The following is a 21,847-nucleotide window of genomic DNA, read 5'->3' as shown; positions in this document are numbered from 1 at the left end:
TTGCAAGTCTCCGATTTATCTGACAATCCATACCCGAGACTTCTAATACATATGTGATCAATTTAGCTAATAGTAGCTGCTTAGTCGTGTAAACTTTACCCTCCAAATTTTTTAGCATGAGAAAAAGAGCGTATTAAAGAACTCAAGTTGATAAAAGAAAATGATTTCAATAATATAATTTTTAAAAGTACAAATTAAAACAACTCTAATTCCTTAACATAAGATAACTTTTGAAATTTAGTTAAACTAACTCAATTTTGACATAAAGACCATGGTAATAATTAATAAGCAGTTAGTTGTCGATTAATCAACTCCATAAATTTCATTGACAAGGTCTCTAATAACATGACATATGTGATCGTGTCATCATCGTACGTATAGTGTAATATATATAATTGACGAACCCACAGTAGAAATTAAATAGCGAATTAATCACATAGAATCGGTATTGATTGCTGTTCTAATTAACTTTGTAACCTCAAAATCATGGCTACTGCATCAACTACCCCATCATCAGTTCCAGCAATGCCGTCTCACATGAAAGCCTGGGCCTATACAGAACATGGGAAGACAACAACAGTTCTGAAGTTAAATCCAAATTTTCCTGTTCCTGAACCCAAGTCGAACCAGGTACTAATAAAGGTTGTTGCTGCAGCCATTAATCCCATAGATTATGTCAAGATTGAGGGACGTATGGTGTATGAGGATGCTGAACAAGTTCCATTTCCGGTAAGACATCCTATTTATTTATGTGTTTCTTCTGTTAATTAGTATGAGAGAATATTGTGATATCTGTGTACAAATATATAGAAATCGCTTTTGATGAACGAAGACAGATTGAAAATTACTCTGCACCGTTTGGCGGATCTATAACATTTTTCCGGAAACCAATTGGTTTCGTAATTTTTTTTCTTTCTAGAGGTGATGGCGTCTTATAAATAAAAAGGATCGTCTACTTGTCCTCAGAGCTTTTAAAAATTAAAAATAAATATTTACATAGAGAGATATATTTTAAAACAAAAAATTATTTATATACTAAACTCAGTTATTATATATTTTATATAAATATATATATATATTTTTAATTTATTTTTAAAATATATTTTAATATTTATATTGTACTTATAACTGATTTTAATGACTAATTTTAATATATATTTAATATATTTATTTTTAAAATTAGTTAGCACTTATTAAAATTGAAAAATCTAATTAATATAACATCATGTTATAAATATCCAAATTTATTCATATATTTATGTTTATTATATTTTTTAATTTTTTAAAATAAAAAATTTTACTTAACCAAGGTTTAATTAACACAATTTTAAAGAGAATATTAAGTCATTTTCTAATAAATCAGAAATTAATGCGGAGAATAAATATAGATAGAAGTATGTTACACATACAAGTTTTTTTTGCTTACAAGTTTTACAAGTTGGCACAAGCCCAACAAAACACACGCGCATTACACTCCCACGTTCAAGAGTAAATACACGCACGTTACTTAACCACTTCCTGTTTCCAAAGCGCGCTACTCACCATTGTGAACAACTCTTCTTCTTCTTCCTCGATGAAAACCACAACTGTCATTTTTCTTTACGTTTCTCCTCCTCCTTCTCTTCTTCCTTCTTCTTCTCCTCCTTCTTTGTGTTTTTCCTCATTTTTCTTCGCGTGTTTTATTTTCATCGTCGTGTTTCTCCCCCTTCTTCTTTTGATTTTGCAACATTATGTATTTTTTGCTTCTTTGTTTGATTTTTTTCTCCCAAAAAAATATGAGAATATGAAATAAGAAGATGAAGAAGAAAAAGCAGCAGAAGATGAGGAGGAGGAAGAGAAAGAGTTCTGAATTATGCAGAACTCATCAGAATAAAAATACACCCAAATATCTTCGTATTATACCCAAATATCTTCATTTTTACACCCAAATTTGCTACAGACACAGAAATGAGTTATGTTACGTGTACACTAAAATTAGCCATCAAAGTAGCAAGGGCTGCAAAATACACCCAAAATACACCACAGAAGGGCTACAAAATACACCCAAAATACACCATATTAAAACAAGCATAAACTATAGAATGTAAATACAACTATAAAATCATCATAAAAAATAACAAAAACCATATTCATGAATCATAACTAAAGAGAAACTAAAATAATTCAACTAAAAGAATAAGACAATTCACCCTCCGTCAGATGAAAAGTCATAAACTGTAAATACCCAAACTTTTATAAAAATACACCCAAATATTTCTGATCTACACCCGAACGTCTGATATAAAATGGACAAGATTATATTAATTCTAAGGAAGAATTAATAGTAAATTTTACAAGCAAGGTTCACGTACTGGTTCATCTGACAATCTGAAGTTGAATTATCTATTATCTTCAAAAATGATTTCAGAACTTGATGACAAAAAACAATAGAAATTGAGAATAACGAAGAAAGAGAACAGAGAGAGAAAAGCACGTAAATGAAGAAGGAGAAAGAGAAGACAAGAAATTCGAAAAAGGAAACGGAATTCTTTCAAAAATTAAAAATCTGTTAGAGGCGCGTGAAACATATGTGCATAACAAGATTGAGCGTAATATCAATTAGAGGACTTGTATAGCAAAATTACTTGTATGTAGAGATTAATCCATATAGATAATAACTTTAATTAGTTATTTAGTTAGTATTAGATAATTTATTGTATATATTTATGAGTTAGAAATAAAATTTAAGATTTAAGATTTAAAATTTAAGATTTAGAATTTTTAAAAATAATAAATATATAAATAAAATAATAATTTAGAATTTTAAAATAATATAAAGAAAGTGACTTTTTTGCAATAAAATTTTTGAAAGAGAAATGTTAGAAAATCATGAGAATTTATTATTTTTTATTATTATTTTTAGTTTTTATTTTAGTTTTTTTGTCTAATAATTTAATAATATACTTTAATACATATTTTTAAATATTGGTGGCTAACTGTTGACCAAAACTAATAAATTTTGATAGCTATCTAATATTTTTATAACGTTAAGAAAAAAAATATCTTAAATTTATTTTATTTAACATTCGTTACAAAATTTTTATTTAGTATTCATTAATTGTGAATACTAAATAAAACAAGTTCCAGTTATTTTTGACTAATTGCTTTTTATTACCAAATATTTTTCTTTTTGAAATAAGTTAATAGTTTGAACCGCATTAATAGGAGTTTCTTTTTATTCTTGTTTTGTGGGTGATGCATAAAGATTGTTCCTGGCTATGATGTTGCCGGTGTGGTGGTGAAAGTAGGAAGTGGAGTGAAGAAGTTCAAAGAAGGGGATGAAGTGTATGGTATGGTGGAGGCAAAAGATGTTGGGTCTTTGGCTGAATACACAACTGCACAAGAGAATGGTTTGGATCACAAGCCTCCAAATTTGGGCTTCGCTGAAGCTGCTGCCATTCCTTTAGCAATTCAAACTGCTTATGGAGCTCTTCACAAGGTTGGCCTTTCTGCCGGCCAATCTATTCTTGTTTTGGGAGCTTCTGGCGGCGTTGGATCCTTTGTTGTTCAGGTATCATATTTATTCATTTTGTTTTTCTTTTATATTTACATTTTGATTTTAAGAATGTGAAAATATTATCTGAGCCACACGTCTGTATAATACAATATTTATTTTTACTAGTAAACCTTGTCCCTGTTTGAGGGCTTGTTTGAATACTATTTTAAAAAAAAATTGTTTATAAAAGTAAAAATGATTTTATATTTGAATATTTTATGTAAAAAAAAATTTTTATCTATTAATTATGTTTTGGTGAAATAAGATAAAAATATTTTTTTATTTATTTATTATGTGAAAAATATTTTTTTAAGCAAAAAAAATCTTTTAAAAAAAATATAAATGGTAGTTTCTCAAAAATTTCTTTTTTTATTGGGTAAAGTATTAAATTGGTCCCCTATGTTTGGGCGTAATTCTGTTTTGGTCCTTAAGGTTTAAAGTGTTCTATTTGAATCCAAAAAAGTTTCATTTAGTATTAATTTAGTCCCACAGTGAGGTCAAAATTAAATAATTAACAAAATGTCCTACATAACAATAGTTCAAGAACAAAATCGATAATCTGAAGAACAAGTACAAGCTCCAGAGGCACAAAATCAACCATTGATGATGCATCAATATATTTATTTATCATTTTCTTTAGTTTTATAGAAAATATTTTATTTATATTATAAAAAATAATAAATAAAGGTATTGATGTATCAATGGTTGATTTTATGCCTCTAGAGCTTGTACTTGTTCTCCAGATTATCGATTTTGTTCTTGTACTATTGTTATGTATGACATTTTGTTAATTATTTAATTTTGACCTCACTGTGGGACTAAATTGATGCTAAATGAAACTTTTTTGGATTCAAATAAAACACTTTAAACTTTAAAGACCAAAACAGAATTACGCCCAAACCTAGGGGACCAATTTAGTACTTTACCCTTTTTTATTTTTCTAATGTTTTTATTTTTATTATTAGAAATTTACAAAATACACTAAAAAATATAAAAAAATTATTGAAAAATTATTTTTTTATTAATTTAATGGCGGCCAAACAAACACTTAATTTGATATATATAACAAAAAGGCTTAACTCCTATTAATTTTTATAGTTCACGAAATCTGTAGTTAAGTTTTTATAATGGGTTAAGTACAACAATTTTGATCCCTAATGTAGAGATCGAAAATTTATTTCGTCCCCAACCTTTTTTTTTTTCGCTACAAAATGGTTCCAAAGGTTTTACTTAGTTTTAAAATCGTCCTTTGGACGAAAATATCCTTCCCTCTTCTTCTCCAAAATTAACCAGAAGCGAAGACCAAAACCACCATCACCACCACCCCCGCTACCACCACCACTACCACCCTCATTATCATCATCATCATCATAAGAACAATAGATAATGGAATCATAAGAACTCAGAATCAGAATCCACCACCACCAACCTCCACCCACTGCCACTCCATCACCATTTGCATCACACCAGCCAGAACTCAAAAAATCATCGTCATCATCATCAGAATCCAAAACTCATAATCCAGAACTCAAACTCAGAAAAACAAACCCAGAACTCAAATTAAAAAAAAAAAACAAGAACTCAACTCAGAAAATCATTAGCATCATCGTTATCATCATCAGAACCCAGAACTCAGGATCCAGAACTCAAACTCAGAAAAGCAAACCCAAAATTCAAACTAAAAAAAAAAGAACCCAAAACTCAGAAAATTATCATCATCATCGTCGTCATCATAAGAATCCAGAACTCAAAAAATCTCCAATTTCATCTTCAATTACAAGAACCAAAAATCCATAAATATAATTATCAAAACAAACGACGAGACGAGGTGCGACGGGGAGGAGGAGGTGCGGCGAGACGACAACGAGGGCGAGGAGGCGATGACGAGGGCTAGGCGACAACGTCGGCAAGGGCGAGGAGGAGGAGCAGAAACAGGTCGCAGCGCACGGTGAGATCCAGCGGCGAGGACTGAACGACGAGGAGCAAGAGCGGCGGCAGCGACGGTGAGGAGCAGCGGCGGTGGCCCCTTAGCTTTCTCCCTTCCGATCTCTCTCTTCTCCCTTAGCTTTCTCCTCTCTTGTTCTCTGTTTCCCCTTCCGATCACAGGCGGTGGTGCGGCGGTGCGATGGTACGGCGGTGCGGTCTTCCCTCCCTTCTCCCCCGGATTCTCTTTCTTTCCCCCCTCTCTTTCTCGCTCCCCCTCCCCTGATTCTCTTTCTGCCTCAGTCCCTCTGATGCCTTTCTTTCTTTCTTTTTTTATTTTATTTTATAATTTTTTAATGAAGAGTAATTTGGTAATTAAAAAAATAAAATTGGTAAAAAAAGACGAGATTAAAACAAATTAAAATCTTGGGGATCATTTTATAATAAGAAAAAGGTCGAAGACGAAATCGATTTTCGGCCTTTACGTTGGAACCAAAATCGTACTTAATCCTTTTATAATTGAGTTTTTATATTATAAAAAATTTAGAATATTTATCTTTGTATTTGATATATAATAAATTATAAAATATTATAAAAAATAAATATTTTAGAATTATTATATTTTTGCTGAAAAGTAATTAATAACCAATAAGAATTCAACACCAAAATTTTATTTAGTATAAACATTACATCGTAAACCTTTAAATGGTAAAGACTTAATTAAAAAAAATAATAAAACTACCTGGAATAATAAAATAATTAAATCCAACAAAAATCTAAATGCTTCTTGTGTTTTACAAGGGTCTAATGAAACCTTCAAAAAAATTATATAAAATAAATCTTTAAAAAAGAAAAATAATTATATTAGTCCCCAAAAATGTTAACATACAATTTTACGGGGCGGCTGATGGGTGATGACCGCGCAATAATTGACTAATATGCTTACAAAGTTTCTGTTTTTGTCTCTCATGCCATGTATGTTCAGTTGAAAATTAAAGTCGAGAGAATTTTAATTGACATAATTTTACTCATAGAGCTGATGACATGGTAGAATTTGACTTGACTTACCCATCGTATATTTGGCAAAGACAGGTTGCGAAACATGTTTTTGGTGCTTCCGTGGTGGCAGCTACAGCTAGCACTGGAAAACTGGAATTGCTGAAGAAGTTAGGAGTTGACATGCTAATTGATTATACAAAACAGAACTTTGAAGATCTTCCTGAAAAGTTCGATGTAGTCTATGATGCCGTAGGTGAGACTTTACATTTGGAAATATAGTTTCTTTGGTACGATTAATCCGGGTTCGACCCGACCCGGAATGCGGACCTAATTGTGATGGGTGAGTCTCTAAGCAAAAATAGCTGGATATCACTCAGACTAACTCCGTTAGTACATTTGAGTATATAGTTCTTTTTTTTGTTGCCCGAGTCACGCACCTAATTGTAGTGAGTGAATCTCTTAGTAAAAATAGCTGTATATACTAGGCCTCAAATTCGAGACCTATTTAAACAAATTCTAGCCTCTTATCACTCGAACTAACTCCATTGGTACATTTGGGCATATAGTTTACTTGCATTGTAGAGTACTAATAAATAATAATGTTAATACTTGACTACCAAAATAACTGAATACAGGGCAGAGTGAAAGGGCATCGAAGGCTATGAAAGAAGGTGGCAAAATTGTAACAATAGTACCTCCTGGAGTTTCACCAGCAATGGTGTTCATACTCATTCCTGATGATGGAACAATGTTGCAAAAGCTAAGACCGTACTTGGAGAGTGGCAAGGTGGTGCCAGTACTTGACCCCAAGACTCCATTTCCATTTTCTCATACTGTTGAAGCACTCTCTTATTTGCAAACTCGTAGAGCAACGGGAAAAGTAGTCATTCATCCCATCCCTTGAACATAATGTATACATGTTTCTTTAATTAGAGGTTTCTTTAGTTTGATTCCCATTGAAATATATATGTTGTCATTTCTTGAAGGTGTGTGATAAAGAGAGTGAGCATTATGACGTTTGTGTATGTAGACTGAAATCATACTTTCGCAACTCCATTATCGTGGTTGTAAAACTATCATGTGTAACAATAGTTGAATATATCAAATAAATCAACTATTCTTATTGGAAATATTTGTTGGAAGTTTATTATAATTTAAACTTTTTTTGTGGCCTAATTGTAATTATCTATAAACTATTAATGATTTAATTTCATCCGTTAATTCTAATGTTTGATGGACGCATTAGATTTAAAGATAATAATACATAAAAGGTGGTCCTCTCTCTACCTCAATACACACGACATTTTACAATTTCCACTCACTGAAAATACCGTAAAACATGAATGTCTGAAGAAGGAAAGGAAAGGAAGAGAAACTAGTGTTAAAGATCAATTCTACTGTAACCAAAACTCTGCAAAATTAATCTTAAAGTTCAACTCTACCATAATTAGGACTTGTTATGCCAACCAATCCAGGTATGAAAATCACAACTTTTAAGATCCTAATTGATACTTCCGCTAAAATAAGTTTACATGTGGCATCAGAGCATGTGTTTTGAAAGTATGTGATTTTCTCTGATCTAATTATGATATCCACGGTGTTTCATGTTTCTGATTAATTATTTATAATTGGATTTTAATTAAGTGGGTTTTAAATTTCATGCCATCAGAACTGCATATTTGTGGTTGTATATGTTCTATATATTTTCTTCTGAATATTTTAATTTGATCATAAATTATACTCATGTATGAATTTAATCTTGAGTTTAAGTTTAGTATTGATGACAATTATGAAATTATTTTGAGTAAGTAATGTACTCTAATTTTATGAAAAGTCTATAAATGTTTTATTTATAGTATTAAATTTATTTAGATTATTTATTGTTGTGTACACCAAAGTGACAAAGTTATAACGTAAAATGCCAGTATATTTAATAATGTGTTAATTAATTTTAGAATTAGATTTACCCAAAGGAAATCTCTTCTGTTATTAATAGACTTGAACGAAAAAAATTATTATTCTTGGGTCAGATATATGTATTGTCCAAAGATGGTATATGTATTTGGCAGAGAATTTTAATCTTCAAGTATGATAAATATGGCATTTATTTGTATGTTAATGTGTTAGTATATAATAGAATTTTACCCAAAGGTAAACTGTAATATGCTTGTTATGTTCTGTAATCTGAGTAGATGATAAAATTAAACTTAAGTTTAGTTTGGTAAAACTTTTACTTTTCAAAAGTATCTTATAAAAGCTAACTTTTAAAAGATGGCTTTATAAAAATTGTAGCATTTATGTTTGGTAAATCAAATTAAAAATAGCTTTCAATAAACACAAGTAACAACAATTGCGTTTGGTAAAATAACTTTTAAAATTTAAAAATAATATAATAGACATAAATGCAAGCATTAAAATTGAAAATTAGTTAACATATGAGGTTATATTATACTTTTAAATTTTAAAAAGCACAAGTCAACTTTGAAAAACTCCTTGTTAGGTGTTTTCAAAAGCACCTCTAACTTTTAAAAGCTGCAAGCACAAGCACTTGAGCTTTTTAATTTACCAAACGCAAAATGAGGTGCTTGTGCTTTTTAAAAGCACAAGCACCTCTCCAAAAAGCTTTACCAAACCAAGCCTTAATATGAGTATTGTATGATTAAATGACAAGTATTTCAATTCATTCGCAAGCTTCATCTGTTACCATGTTTAATGGTTTAAACTTCTCTGAATGGAGTGAACAAGTGAAGTTCCATTTAGGTCTTTTGGATCTTAACTTGTCACTTTTAGAAGAGAAACCCATTGTCACTGATGACAATGATGAGGATGAAAAGTATGCACTTAAGACATGGGAATGTTCTAACAGATTAAGCCTTATGTTTATGCGAATGACTACTGCAAGCAATATTAAGACTACCCTTCCACAAACAGAAAGTGCTAAAGAATATCTTGCGTTTGTGGAAGACCACTTCCGTTCTGCTGATAAGTCACTCGCTAGTACATTAATGTCACAGCTCACGGCCATGAAGTTTGATGGGTCTAAGAGCATGCAAGAGTATACTATTGAGATGACTAATATTGCTACAAAATTAAAGTTACTGGGTATGACAGTTGATGACTCCTTTATGATGCAATTCATTTTGAACTCATTACCTTCTGAGTATGGAGCTTTTCAAATTAATTATAATGTCATGAAGGAAAAATGGAACGTTAATGAATTGATTGGAAAGCTCATACAGAAAGAAAATAGACTTAAGAATTATGGTAGTCATTCTGTCAACTTGGTTCAAGGAGCTGGCAAATCAGAAAAGAAATTAAAGACAAAGCCCAAGAATTTTAAGAAGAAAGGACATGCCAATACAAAACAGCGTCATTTCTGTAAGAAGGAAGGACATTTCCAAAAGGATTGTCCTAAACGTAAGGCATGGTTCGAAAAGAAAGGTATATTTGAAACATATGTATGTACTTATGAATCAAATTTAATTGACATTCCTCATAATTCTTGGTGACTTGATTCTGGTGCTACAACTCATGTATCTAATGTAATGCAGGGATTCCTTACGATCCAAACCACAAGCCAAAGTAAGATGTTCCTCTACATGGAAAACCGTGTGAAAGCGCCAATTGAAGGAATAGGAACTTATCGTTTGGTGTTGGATACAAGCTTTCATTTAGATTTACCTAAGACTCTTTATGTACCTTCAATGTCTAGGAATTTAATTTCTATTTCAAAGTTGGACAATTGTGGTTTTTCTTTTAATGGTAGACATGGTTGTTTTAATTTATTTAAAAATTCTAATATTGTTGGTTATGGTGTTTTAATTGATGGCTTGTATAAATTAAAACTTCTTGATCAGATTTCTGAATCCTTACTTATTGAGTACCAGAATGATGTAGTTAGGCCAAATACGTCTAAAGAAAATTCTACATTTTTGTGGCATAAACGCTTGGGTCACATATCTAAGGAAAGAATAGAAAGATTAGTAAAGAATGAGATTTTAAAAAATTTAAATTTTACTGGTCTTGGTTTATGTGTGGATTGTATTAAGGGAAAACAAACCAAACAAAACAAGAAATGTGCCACAAGAAGTAGTCAGCTTCTTGAAATTATACACACTGATGTATGCGGACCTTTTGATGCTCCATCTATTGGTGGAGAAAAATATTTCATCACTTTTATTGATGACTTTTCACGTTATGAATATGTCTATTTTCTTAAAGAAAAGTCTCAAGCAGTTGATGCTATTGAGATTTATATTAAAGAAGTTGAAAGGTAATTAGACAAAAAGGTGAAAGTTGTTAGGTCAGATAGAGGTGGTGAATATTATGAAAAACATAATGAAACAGGACAATGTCCTGGTCCATTTACAAAACTTCTAGAAAGACATGGCATATGTACACAATACACAATGCCATACACACCACAACAAAATTGTGTGGCAGAAAGGCGTAATCGAACGTTAATGGATATGGTTAGAAGTATGATAAGCAATTCTTCTTTACCCAAATTTTTGTGGATGTATGCATTAAAGACTGCCATGTATTTGCTAAATAGAATTCCTAGTAAAGCTGTTTCAAAGACTCCTTTTGAGTTATAGACTAATAGGAAACCCATTTTATGGCATTTACATGTTTGGGGTTGCCCAGCAGAAGCAAGAATATTTAATCCACAAGAAAAGAAATTAGATTCTCGAACAGTGAGTGGCTATTTTATTGGCTGTCCAGAGAAGTCTAAAGGGTATATTTTTTATTGTCAAAACCATAGTCCAAGAATTGTAGAAACTGGTAATGCAAAATTCTTTGAAAATGGTGAAGTTAGTGGGAGTGAAAATTATTAAAATGTAGAAATAAAAGAAATTAAAGTTAATGTTCCTATACATGTTAGTGTTCCTTTATCCACACCTACTCAAAGAGTTGTTCCAACTATTGTTGAACACATTAATAGTGATGAACAAGATTTGAATGATAATGCTCCCAATAAAGAAACTAACTCACAAATATTAGAAAGAAATGAGTCTCAAGAAATATCATTAAGGAGATCTCAAAGGAAAAGAAAGTCAGCTATTTCAAGCTATTATGAGACTTATTTATAAGAAGAAGATATTGGAATATCTAAAGATCCAGTTTCATTTACACAAGTCATAAATATTGATGATTCAGAAAAATAGATTGATGCCATGAAAGAAGAGTTAAAATTCATGGAAGATAACAAAGTTTGGGATATTGTTGCATTGTCAGAAGGTGCTAAATGTATTGGTTGTAAATGGGTCTTCAAAGTTAAGCGAGACTTAAAAGGCAATGTTGAACGATATAAAGCTAGACTTGTTGCTAAGGGATTTACTCAAAAGAATGGTGTTGATTATAAAGAAACATTTTCACCTATTTCTAAGAAAGATTCATTGCGTATCATTATGGCACTTGTGGCTCATTATGACTTAGAGTTACATCAAATGGATGTAAAAACTGCCTTTCTAAATGGTAATCTTGATGAAGAAGTTTATATGGATCAACCTGAAGGTTTTTCAACTGAAGGAAAAGGTCGTATGGTGTGTAAACTTAAGAAATCAATATATGGACTAAAACAAGCCTCACGACAATGGTATATTAAGTTTAATAATACCATTCTATCTTTCGGTTTTGAAGAAAATATTGTTGATGTATGCATATACCGAAAGGTCAGTTGGAGTAAGTTTATCTTTCTAGTCTTATATGTTGATGATATTTTGCTTGCAACAAATAATTTGGGAATGTTGCATGAGACTAAAGAATATCTTTCTAGAAACTTTGAAATGAAAGATATGGGAGAGGTATCCTATGTGATAGGAATTGAAATTTTTCGTGATAAATCACAAGGATTGTTAGGATTGTCTCAGAAGACCTATATAAATAAAGTTCTAGAGAGGTTCAACATGGAAAAGTGTTCCGCAGGAATTGCATCAATTCAAAAAGGGGACAAATTTAGTCTTATGCAATGCCCAAAAAATGACATAGAACGGAAGCGAATGGAAGGAATTCCATATAGTTCTGTAGTGGGAAGTCTTATGTATGTGCAAACTTGCACAAGACCGGACATTAGCTTTGCAGTAGGAATGCTTGGAAGGTATCAAAGTAATCCTGGAATAGATCATTGAAAAGCTACAAAGAAGGTTTTAAGATATCTTCAAGGTACAAAGAATTATATGCTCATGTACAAAAGGTCTAGCCAATTAGAAGTAATTGGTTACTCAGATTCAGATTTTGGTGGATGTGCTGACACAAGAAAGTCTACATTTGGCTACTTATTCTTATTTGGAGAAGCTGCCATATCATGGAAAAGTTCCAAGCAAAGCGTTGTGGCAACATCTACTATGGAGGCAGAATTTGTAGCATGTTTTGAAGCTACAAATCAAGCTTTATGGCTGCAAAATTTCATTTCAGGACTTGGCATTGTTGATTCAATTGCTAGGCCATTGAAAATTTATTGTGATAATTCTGCAGCAGTATTTTTCTCAAAAAATGATAGATATTCTAAAGGTGCCAAGCATATGGAAATAAAGTACTTTGGCGTTAAGGAGGAAGTTCGGAAACAAAGAGTGTCTATAGAACTTGTTAGAACAGAACTCATGATTGCTGATCCATTGAGTAAAGGATTGCAACCAAAGACATTTAAGAAACATGTACATAGAATGGGTCTTGGTTCTTCTGAATGACGCTAACACTCTGAGCTCACTATGTTTATTTATGTGTTTTCTGAACATTGATAGTTTGTAGTTTCTAGTTAAAGTAATATTATTGTATGAGTTATAACATAATGAACTAGAAACTTTATGGGACCGATATAAAATTGTGTTATTTATGTAGCTTATGTAGTAAGATGCTAGTGATTGTAGTATATGGAAAGAAATGTGTTTCATATTAAATGCATGACTGCCATAACTCACACAAAGTATTTTACCATATTAAAGCAATTATGTAATGTGTGAAAATATGATTACACTTAGGCCAAGTGGGAGAATGTTGGAAGTTTATTGTAATTTAAACTTCTGTTGTGGCCTAATTGTAATTATCTATAAACTATTAATGATTTAATCTCATCCGTTAATTCTAATGTTTGATGGACGCATTAGATTTAAAGATAATAACACATAAAAGGTGGTCCTCTCTCTGCCTTAATACACACGACGTTTTACAGTTTTCACTCACTGAAAATACCGTGAAACTGCCATCTTGATGAATGTCTGAAGGAAAGGAAAGAGAGAGAAACCAGTGTTAAAGATCAACTCTACTGTAGCCAAAATTCTGCAAAATCAGTCTTAAAGTTCAGCTCTACCGTAATCAGGACTTGTTATGGCAACCAATCCAAGTATAAAAATCACAACTTTTAAGATCCTAATTAATACTTCCGCTAAAATAAGTTTACAATATTATCTAAAATATATCAAATAAATTACCTATTTTTTTGTTGTACATTTGTCTATTGCATGTGACTTTACTTGTCAGAGTTGGTATCCATGGCTAAAACAGTATGGCCGGTCCTGGGCCATGTCAAGAACTATATATAAAAGAGCACTATATATAGTTGTTCAAATGAGAAAGGAGTTTGTAAGAGATGGGTGAAACAATTTTATACATCAGCGATATGGAATGTTTGGTTAATTAAGTAGGATTGAAAATATTTTTCAGAATCCACTAGAAAACACACTATTTAGTTCAATAATGCATGTAGATTAGTTCTCTTTACAAAAGTATTGTTAGAATATAATTAGATCAATTAGGATCAATTAGTATTATTTAATATATTTGAATATTTATTATAAAATATTACGTCTTTATTATTATGATTCTATTAGCACCTATAAATACCCTTTTATATTGTATCATTCCAGACAATTTGATTACACTCAATAATACACAAATCATTCTTCCAGTTTAGTCTCTTGTTTCTAACATGGTATCAGAGCCATGGTATCCTCCTTGAAGAGGATAGGTTGTTTTCCTTACGGTGAAATTACCGTAGTTTTTGCACTTTTTTTCTATGTCATTTTTCCTTACCTTGTCACTCTTTTATACTTTTTCACCTCACCGACTAGCCTGTTTTCTCTGTCTTGTGTTTTTCCGAGTCGGATGATCAAACACCATTGTCATCCGCTGCTTAGCTATTCTCATGAAGAAATCATATAGTTTTCGCACTCTTTCGACAGTTTCGTTTGCGTTCTCTCGTGGCAGTTCCGTCTGCATTTTGTCTGTTTTTTTTGAGGCAGTTCCGTCTGCGTTTCCTCGTGGTAGTTCTGTCTGCGCTTCTTTCAGACAAGCGGCAGTTCCATCTGTGCTTCCTTCCGGCAGTTCCATCTACGCTTCCTTCCGGCAGTTCCATCTGCACTTTCTTAGCAGTTTCGTTTGCGCTTCCTTCAGAAAAACGGCAGTTCCGTCTGTGCTTCCTTCCGACAGTTCCATCTGCACCCGTTTTATCAGTTTATGCAATTTTTCCTCTTTATTTCGTTGTTTTAAATAAGTTTCAAACTCAAGTTGTCACTTGAGTTTGAGGGGGATGTTAAAATATAATTAGGATCAATTAGCATTATTTAGCATATCTGAATATTTATTATAGAATATTACGTCTTTATTATTACGATTCTCTTAGCACTTATAAATACCCTTTTACAACTTGATTACATTCAATAATACACAAATCCTTCCTCCAATTTAGTCTCTTGTTAGATCTCCAATTTAGTCTCTTATTTCTAACAAGTATAATACACCAATTTGGGTCTCATATATATACACCAATTTGAATCCATAAAGTGGATTAACCCACTTCTTACTTCTTTTGTTTTGTGCTTGTTTCTTCTAGCTAGAACAACCTCTAACCAAATCTCATCATGTTCCAGCACCACGTTCTAGTGTAGCAGTGATCACTACCATTCTATTTCGACATCATCCTATTATAATCTAATTTAATGAGCAATCAAATAAATCTAAAAAGAATGGCTAAAATAAAAAATTATTCAATTAACCTCTTTGTTTATAAGTTCTGCCACATAAGCAATGCCATTTCATTGCTACAAACGATCTAACTCATTCATCACTACACTCTTTTTCCTTTCTCCTTAGTCGCAACAAATGCCGGCCAATAGGAGATTTGGGTGGTTCTTGCTAAATTGTTTGAGAGGAAAATGATTTTAGAGCCTTAATATGCACTACTAAATATTTGTGGTACCTTCGTGATTTATTCCTATCAAGTGCCTATTAAACCATGGCATTTTCTTGTGTTTTATCTCCTACATGATAAATCGTTATAGGATGTAGAAATTTAGTGTTATTTTAGCTAGACCTTACTAAATTATGGTTTAGTCAAACGATTTCGTGTTTTGTGGGCATGTGCTTACTAAATCTTGGTAGCTAGAGCGTATTAATTTGATAATGGCAAACTATATTGCAAAATTGCTGCAGGAACAATGATTTATGTTTACAAATCGTAGAACCCTATATATATCCTGTAATGATTTTATTTACATAAAATAAAAGTGAATAAATATATAATAAGAAATGGTTTAGGACAATCTGTTAATAAGAATTTTATTTTATTTGGGTAAAAAATTAAATAATATAAAATATATATTGGCGTAAGTCTAAATGTCATGACTTAGGTATGATATTGATTAATGTTATTAGACTTTATATTAAAACTTTGGTTTGTTTGCTTGATCTTGTTCTAGTACTACGTTATCTTCCTTTGGTTCACAGGTCGATTGAGTGATAATTCCAAACAAGAAAAAAAAAAGCAAGAGGAGGAAGAAGATTGAAAAAGTGAAGTAAAGAAGAATAATGTTAACAATTAAAATGAAAAGTAAATTAAAAGGTAAAGGTGATTAATGATCTAAGAGTAGAATATAATTACTGGAATAGTGGAAATATGAACAACCGCAAATAAACACTACTCATCTCTTCTTCGTAGTATGGATTATTGAAACATATATTGTAATTACAAGCATACTATTTTATTGGTTGTGTTTACTTTGAAATTTTAATTTAACAGCAAAATTGAAATTAAAAGAAAAATTTATACACCAAAATAAAAGACAATCTCATTTATTAATAGTATAGGTAAAATTATAATAATCAACAATAATACATTGAAACATATCTAGCTACTATATTGGGTAGTGCAAGCTATATATGATATAAACCTACTACTCAAAACTAATAACCGAAACATATATAGTATACTTTATTTGTTGTTCTTAAATTAGTAGAAATTAAATAAAATGAGATATACTGGTAGGACCCATGATCACTAATTTGTATGGTGTTTGTGATGGATTCATGAGGTATATAAGGAATCCATGCACCAGCAATAGTAATCAGACCTTGAAATTTCAAGCATTTGTTCAGGACTCATTCTTTCAAGCTCACTTTGCCTCCAAGAAGCAAAATTGTTTCTGTTCTGAGGGTCAGATGCCAAAGGGTAATCCTCCATTCTATGTGCCTGGGACCTCATTCTCTTGTAGAGTCTCATTGTTGCAACACAATCATCATAAGGATCCTGTATCCCAGTTTGAATGTCATACCTGCAAAAATGTACCCTTATTAATATTGATGTTTCACATGTACTGTCTTTCATTCCTTTCCTTTTTGAGACTCAAGAGTTTGATGAGTTTATTAATTGTTACTTACCCTAGATATGTTTGTGTTAAGTATTTAAGTGAGTTGCTCAACTTGCTTGTTTTCATCAGAGGAGGGTATTTTGCAGTGTCCCTGTTGACACACAAATTTGACACGTTTTAAATTGTGGATGCTGATGCAATTATACTACAATATAAAATATTGTGCTACATATATCTATTCTTCTTATTATAAAGTGTATTGTGAATCTATACATAGTTTCGTGTTATGTGTGTCTAATAATATTGAATTAAATTTATTAAAGAAAAATATTATATACACTATTTGATGTGTATATTTTATGTGTACAACTTTCAATTTTTATATTGAAATAATTGATTAAAAATAAAAGAAAATATAAAATTTATTTTTTTATAACATAAAATAAAATATAATTTATGCTTGTTAATATGAATTACCTTATCTTTTCTGGTCGATATTCTATTTGGAGACATTCTAGGTCATGATCCAAACCATGACCAACAAGAATCCTGGCTTTGCCACCTCTTGCTCTAATTGTCCACATGGGCTCTCCATTGCAAAGGAAGTCTTGAATCTTCCTCTGAACTTGCCTCATTGGTATTGCATCCCTCAAATATTCTGCTCTAATACCTGTTGTCTCGTACCTGTTCATCAATCATAATCTGCATTAATCATAATTTCTTTTTCTAATGAATACTAAATACTAATTTATTTAAGGATTTATTGTTGGCTAATACGGATGGTTGCATGCACAAGATGAAATTCGAATTCTGATACTTAATTACGCGAACAAATGAGCTAATCACTTGAAAAGCTGGTTGGACGTAATAATGGAAGTTAATAAAGTGATTAATAATACGAACCTATAATTAGTGACTGGAAATGCTGGTTTGACATAAGAATGGAAGATGATGTTCTCATGCTCATCAATTATGCAAACTCTTGCACAAAGATCAAGTGAGCCATCACTGCCACCACCAACCATTTTACAAGCAAGTGCAACTACTTGTGCTCCTCTTGATCCAATTGTCAAATTATCTCGAAGACCCATGCTAGAAAACCGACCAATCATTCCCTATTATATAATATGCAGCAGTAAAGAAAGTTAACTAAAATTTTTTTTTAATCAAATTAGTTTCTAACAAGTCATATAGATGGATGTATGTATATACAGTTAGTCCAGAGAGTTGGCATTTTTCTTGGTGGACCCTGCGCGAGTTAGGGCTGTCAAACACCTTCAAGCAAAACTTGCACCCTCGGTATGCAAATATATCCCGGCATTCCTGTTTCGGCAACGGACCTGAAAAATATAACAACAAAAAAAATTTAGATCATAACCATACTTTTATTTTAGATCTGTCTTGTCTAAGCGGACGAGTAAACTGAAGAGATGGAATATTTATACAATGTGTACAATGAGTTATGAGTTAAAAAATGAACATCACCCATAATATTTCAGGATCGAACTCTTGACCATTTGAATCTAGAACTCTGATACCATGTTATGAAACCACTCATCCCAAAAATTTAAGTTGATAGAAAAAGGTAACACTAATGGTTATATCTAATACTGAATCGGACATTCCTAAACCTTCATTGTACACATTGTACTCTATTGGCTCCCTATACTTCCTCTTATTATTATTATTATGGATTTATATATTACCTATAAGGTGTTCCCTTAGAGACTCAAATGACCTGCAGTGTTTTCTGCAAATGGCACAAGTTGGTTCATGACCCGAATGGTATGAGATTCTCATGTGCTCCACCAAGTGCTCCAGTTTGTTGAACTGTCTGAAGCATGCCGCACACTTATTCCTATTCATTCACATCAATTTAACATTTGTAAATCTCGTTACTTAGTTTAAATTGGCGAGATAACAATGATGTGTAACTAAATAAAGCACAAAACATCCATTATTATCTAATCTAATTAGTACATGTATCTCCTTATTCATATACTCAAAGAATAATTAAAGTAGTAAATTATATCATGCATGTTAGATATACATTAAAATTAGTTATTAAAGCTAGGTTTAGAAGGAAAATTGAGATTGAGAGATTGAAATTGAAAGATTGAAACAGAAAAATAAAGACTAAATTAAGTTTTAGTAGTGTTTAGTGCAAAATGTACTAGACCGATTATTATGTTTAGTTTAACATCAATACAGAGATTGAGAGAATAAATTTAAAATTTAAAATTAAATAAAATTTTTTAAAAAAATATTATTAAAATTTCAGTCTATATTTTTAAAAATTTTAATTTTATGTGTCTTCAATTTATAAAAGTATTGAAAGAATTGAAATTTTGTATGTGGGAACTAAAATTTTAGTTTTAAAAATCTTTGTAGACTATTAAAGACGAGATTATTATTTAAGTATCTTAAATTTTATAGAATTGAAAACCACAAATTAGGAGAAAGGAGCATCTATGACTCTAACTAATCATCAGTTGAGAATGGTAATAAACCCTTACATATTAATAAGCACGTGCACTGATTGATGGTTTGTGTAACTAACCATGTGTGTGCTTGTGCATAAGAGAGAAAGAGAGAGAGAGAGAGAGAACCTGTGAGTTTCTGAAGACTCAATAATTCTGGAATAATCCATAGTAATTCTTAATTGTATAATGTGTTCTGAATGAGAAGAAAAGAGTCGGAGTTGAGGATGAAGGTAATAAGAGTATGATGGTATTTATAGAGTGATGCAGGCCAAGTTAAAGTAGTTAATAGATTTGGTTGAACCAAGTTGCATACATAATAGACGATTCCTAAAGCCACAATTATTCATTCATCATCATCATCAGTATATCTCTCATGATTCTTTCTTCGCCCTCTTCTCTCTCCTTCGTTTCTTTTCTTTTCTTTTTTTTTTTTAAATAATAATCTTTGGCAATAATCGGCCATGCAGTTTTTGTATCTATTCTATTTTGTGTGTGTAGACCATTCTTACATTCGTAATAATGATCTATATTCCACAATTCAGATTCTCGGGACCCAACTTTGCCGTTTCTTTCTCGCATTCCTTGTCATTAATTGCTTTAATGTACATAGTAGTTGCAAAACATGTACCATCGTTATTGGCTTTGGTTAAATGACTGATAAATTTGTATTTCTTCTACTTAGGTATCAATTTAATTTAAATAAAAGAAAAAGTCTAAGGAGCCAGTAATTTTATTGAATTTTGGCCAACATGTAACCAATAGAGAAAGGTGAGCCATTGGATGAAATCTCACACCAATCCCACACCATTAAATCATTATTAATGGTTATTTGATGGCTACTAATCACAAAAGTTGTTGGTCCCTAGCATTGTTCTAAATAAAAAAAAAACATACACCTCCAAATCTCCAATGTACTTCATCTTTAATTTAAAAGAGCTTAATTTAAATGTATTAATAGTATAAAATATTTTATTTAATTGTTCAATTACGTTTATTTTTCTAAACATTGATATATTCATATAGTCTACATAAAATTATTTTACACTAAAATTTTAAAAATTAAATCGAAGATCGAACCAATAATACTAAAAATTTAAAGGTTTAGAGGTTTAATCAAAATTTAACCAAAGTTAAATTGAATATAATAAAATAATATATTTATATATAAAATATATACTTTTTAAAATTTTTGTATTTTATTATTTTAAATGAATTATTCATTAAAAAAATAGATCAATTCGACCTGTTAACTGATTGTTTAACCAAATTTTTTTTATTTTAGACCGAATTATTTTAGTAACTGATTTTTATTAATCCAGTCAAAGCAACTGATTTAATTTGATTCTCAAAACAATATTTTAAAAAGAGTGAAAAAACAAATAGTATACCTCTATAGTCTATATCCCTAATTAAAACTAGAATACATATTTCTGTTTTTCTTTCTTAACATTATCATATTTTAATTATTTTCTATAATATATGTGATTAATTAAAATTGAAGAAACAAGGAAAGATTTGGAAACATTGCATGAATGTGATGCCTACCAGTCTATATATGAAAGTAGGTTTGACCAACAGATGATTCGTCTTTCAACAAATCTTTAAAACCTGCTTGGATTTCATCTAAGGTCGTCTCTATCTGTGTATGTAAGGAAACCGAGGACCCATTCCTCTCTCACTTAAAATTTGGGTGGCAACCAGTTAAATCTGAAACGAGTCAAATATTCCCTTTTTCCCTATCTTTTCCTTTATACTTTTGAGGAATTTTTCTCAGCATCCATGGACAATTATTTTTGAGGATATGTTAATAGAAAAAATCTCTACGTACAAGTGTTTTGCGTTTATAAACTTTACAAGTCTGAAGAGAACGAAACCACTAAACGCGCTGCTTATGTTACGTGCCTCTTTAACAGACTTTTAAATCAATTCAAATTAATTAACGAGCAAATATATAACTTCCATTTTTCAAAAAATTTCGTTTTTTTTTTTTCGAATTTCTTGTTAAATTTGTTGGATCTCCTTCGTGCGTTCTCTCTTTGCTTCGTTTTTTTCGATTTTCATGGTTTTTGAAATCAAGCTTTGAAATCGTTTTGAAGATAATGGAACTTCAGAAATACACCCAAACGATTACAGAAATACACCTAAACGGTTACAGAAATACACCCAAAGGATTTAAGAAATACACCCAAAACAGGGAGAGACAGTATATTTCTGCTTGAAATCTTTTAATGTTTTGCTGGTTAAGGATGAGGCACATGGTAGAGACAATCTAAAAGAAAAACTTAGAAGAACAGTAAAACAGTATCTTGAATAATGTTTGTTCG

At 31.1% G+C, this 21,847-nt stretch overlaps 2 protein-coding genes across 2 annotated transcripts; one reads left to right on the top strand and one right to left on the bottom strand.

Moving 5' to 3' along the window:
- The first annotated feature begins 442 nt into the window (after positions 1 to 442).
- LOC112755221 (2-methylene-furan-3-one reductase-like) lies at positions 443 to 7,587 on the top strand. Its single transcript, XM_025803171.2, has 4 exons — positions 443 to 729; positions 3,245 to 3,550; positions 6,551 to 6,710; positions 7,093 to 7,587. The coding sequence occupies exons 1-4, from the start codon at positions 487 to 489 to the stop codon at positions 7,359 to 7,361; spliced, it is 978 nt and encodes a 325-aa protein (XP_025658956.1). The 5' UTR covers positions 443 to 486; the 3' UTR covers positions 7,362 to 7,587.
- An 8,908-nt stretch (positions 7,588 to 16,495) lies between these two features.
- Positions 16,496 to 19,806, bottom strand: LOC112754069 (RNA exonuclease 4-like). The gene is made up of 7 exons (XM_025801664.3): positions 19,650 to 19,806; positions 18,747 to 18,898; positions 18,253 to 18,380; positions 17,944 to 18,155; positions 17,518 to 17,724; positions 17,111 to 17,191; positions 16,496 to 17,004 (listed from the first exon to the last, which is right to left on the bottom strand). Exons 1-7 carry the CDS (start codon positions 19,688 to 19,690, stop codon positions 16,758 to 16,760), a joined length of 1,068 nt encoding a protein of 355 aa, XP_025657449.1. The 5' UTR covers positions 19,691 to 19,806; the 3' UTR covers positions 16,496 to 16,757.
- Between the last annotated feature and the right edge of the window lie 2,041 nt (positions 19,807 to 21,847).

The sequence above is a fragment of the Arachis hypogaea genome, chromosome 16, assembly GCF_003086295.3.
Source record: "Arachis hypogaea cultivar Tifrunner chromosome 16, arahy.Tifrunner.gnm2.J5K5, whole genome shotgun sequence".
In the NCBI taxonomy this organism is placed as follows: domain Eukaryota; kingdom Viridiplantae; phylum Streptophyta; class Magnoliopsida; order Fabales; family Fabaceae; genus Arachis; species Arachis hypogaea.
This window is presented reverse-complemented; position numbering and strand designations above follow the sequence as displayed.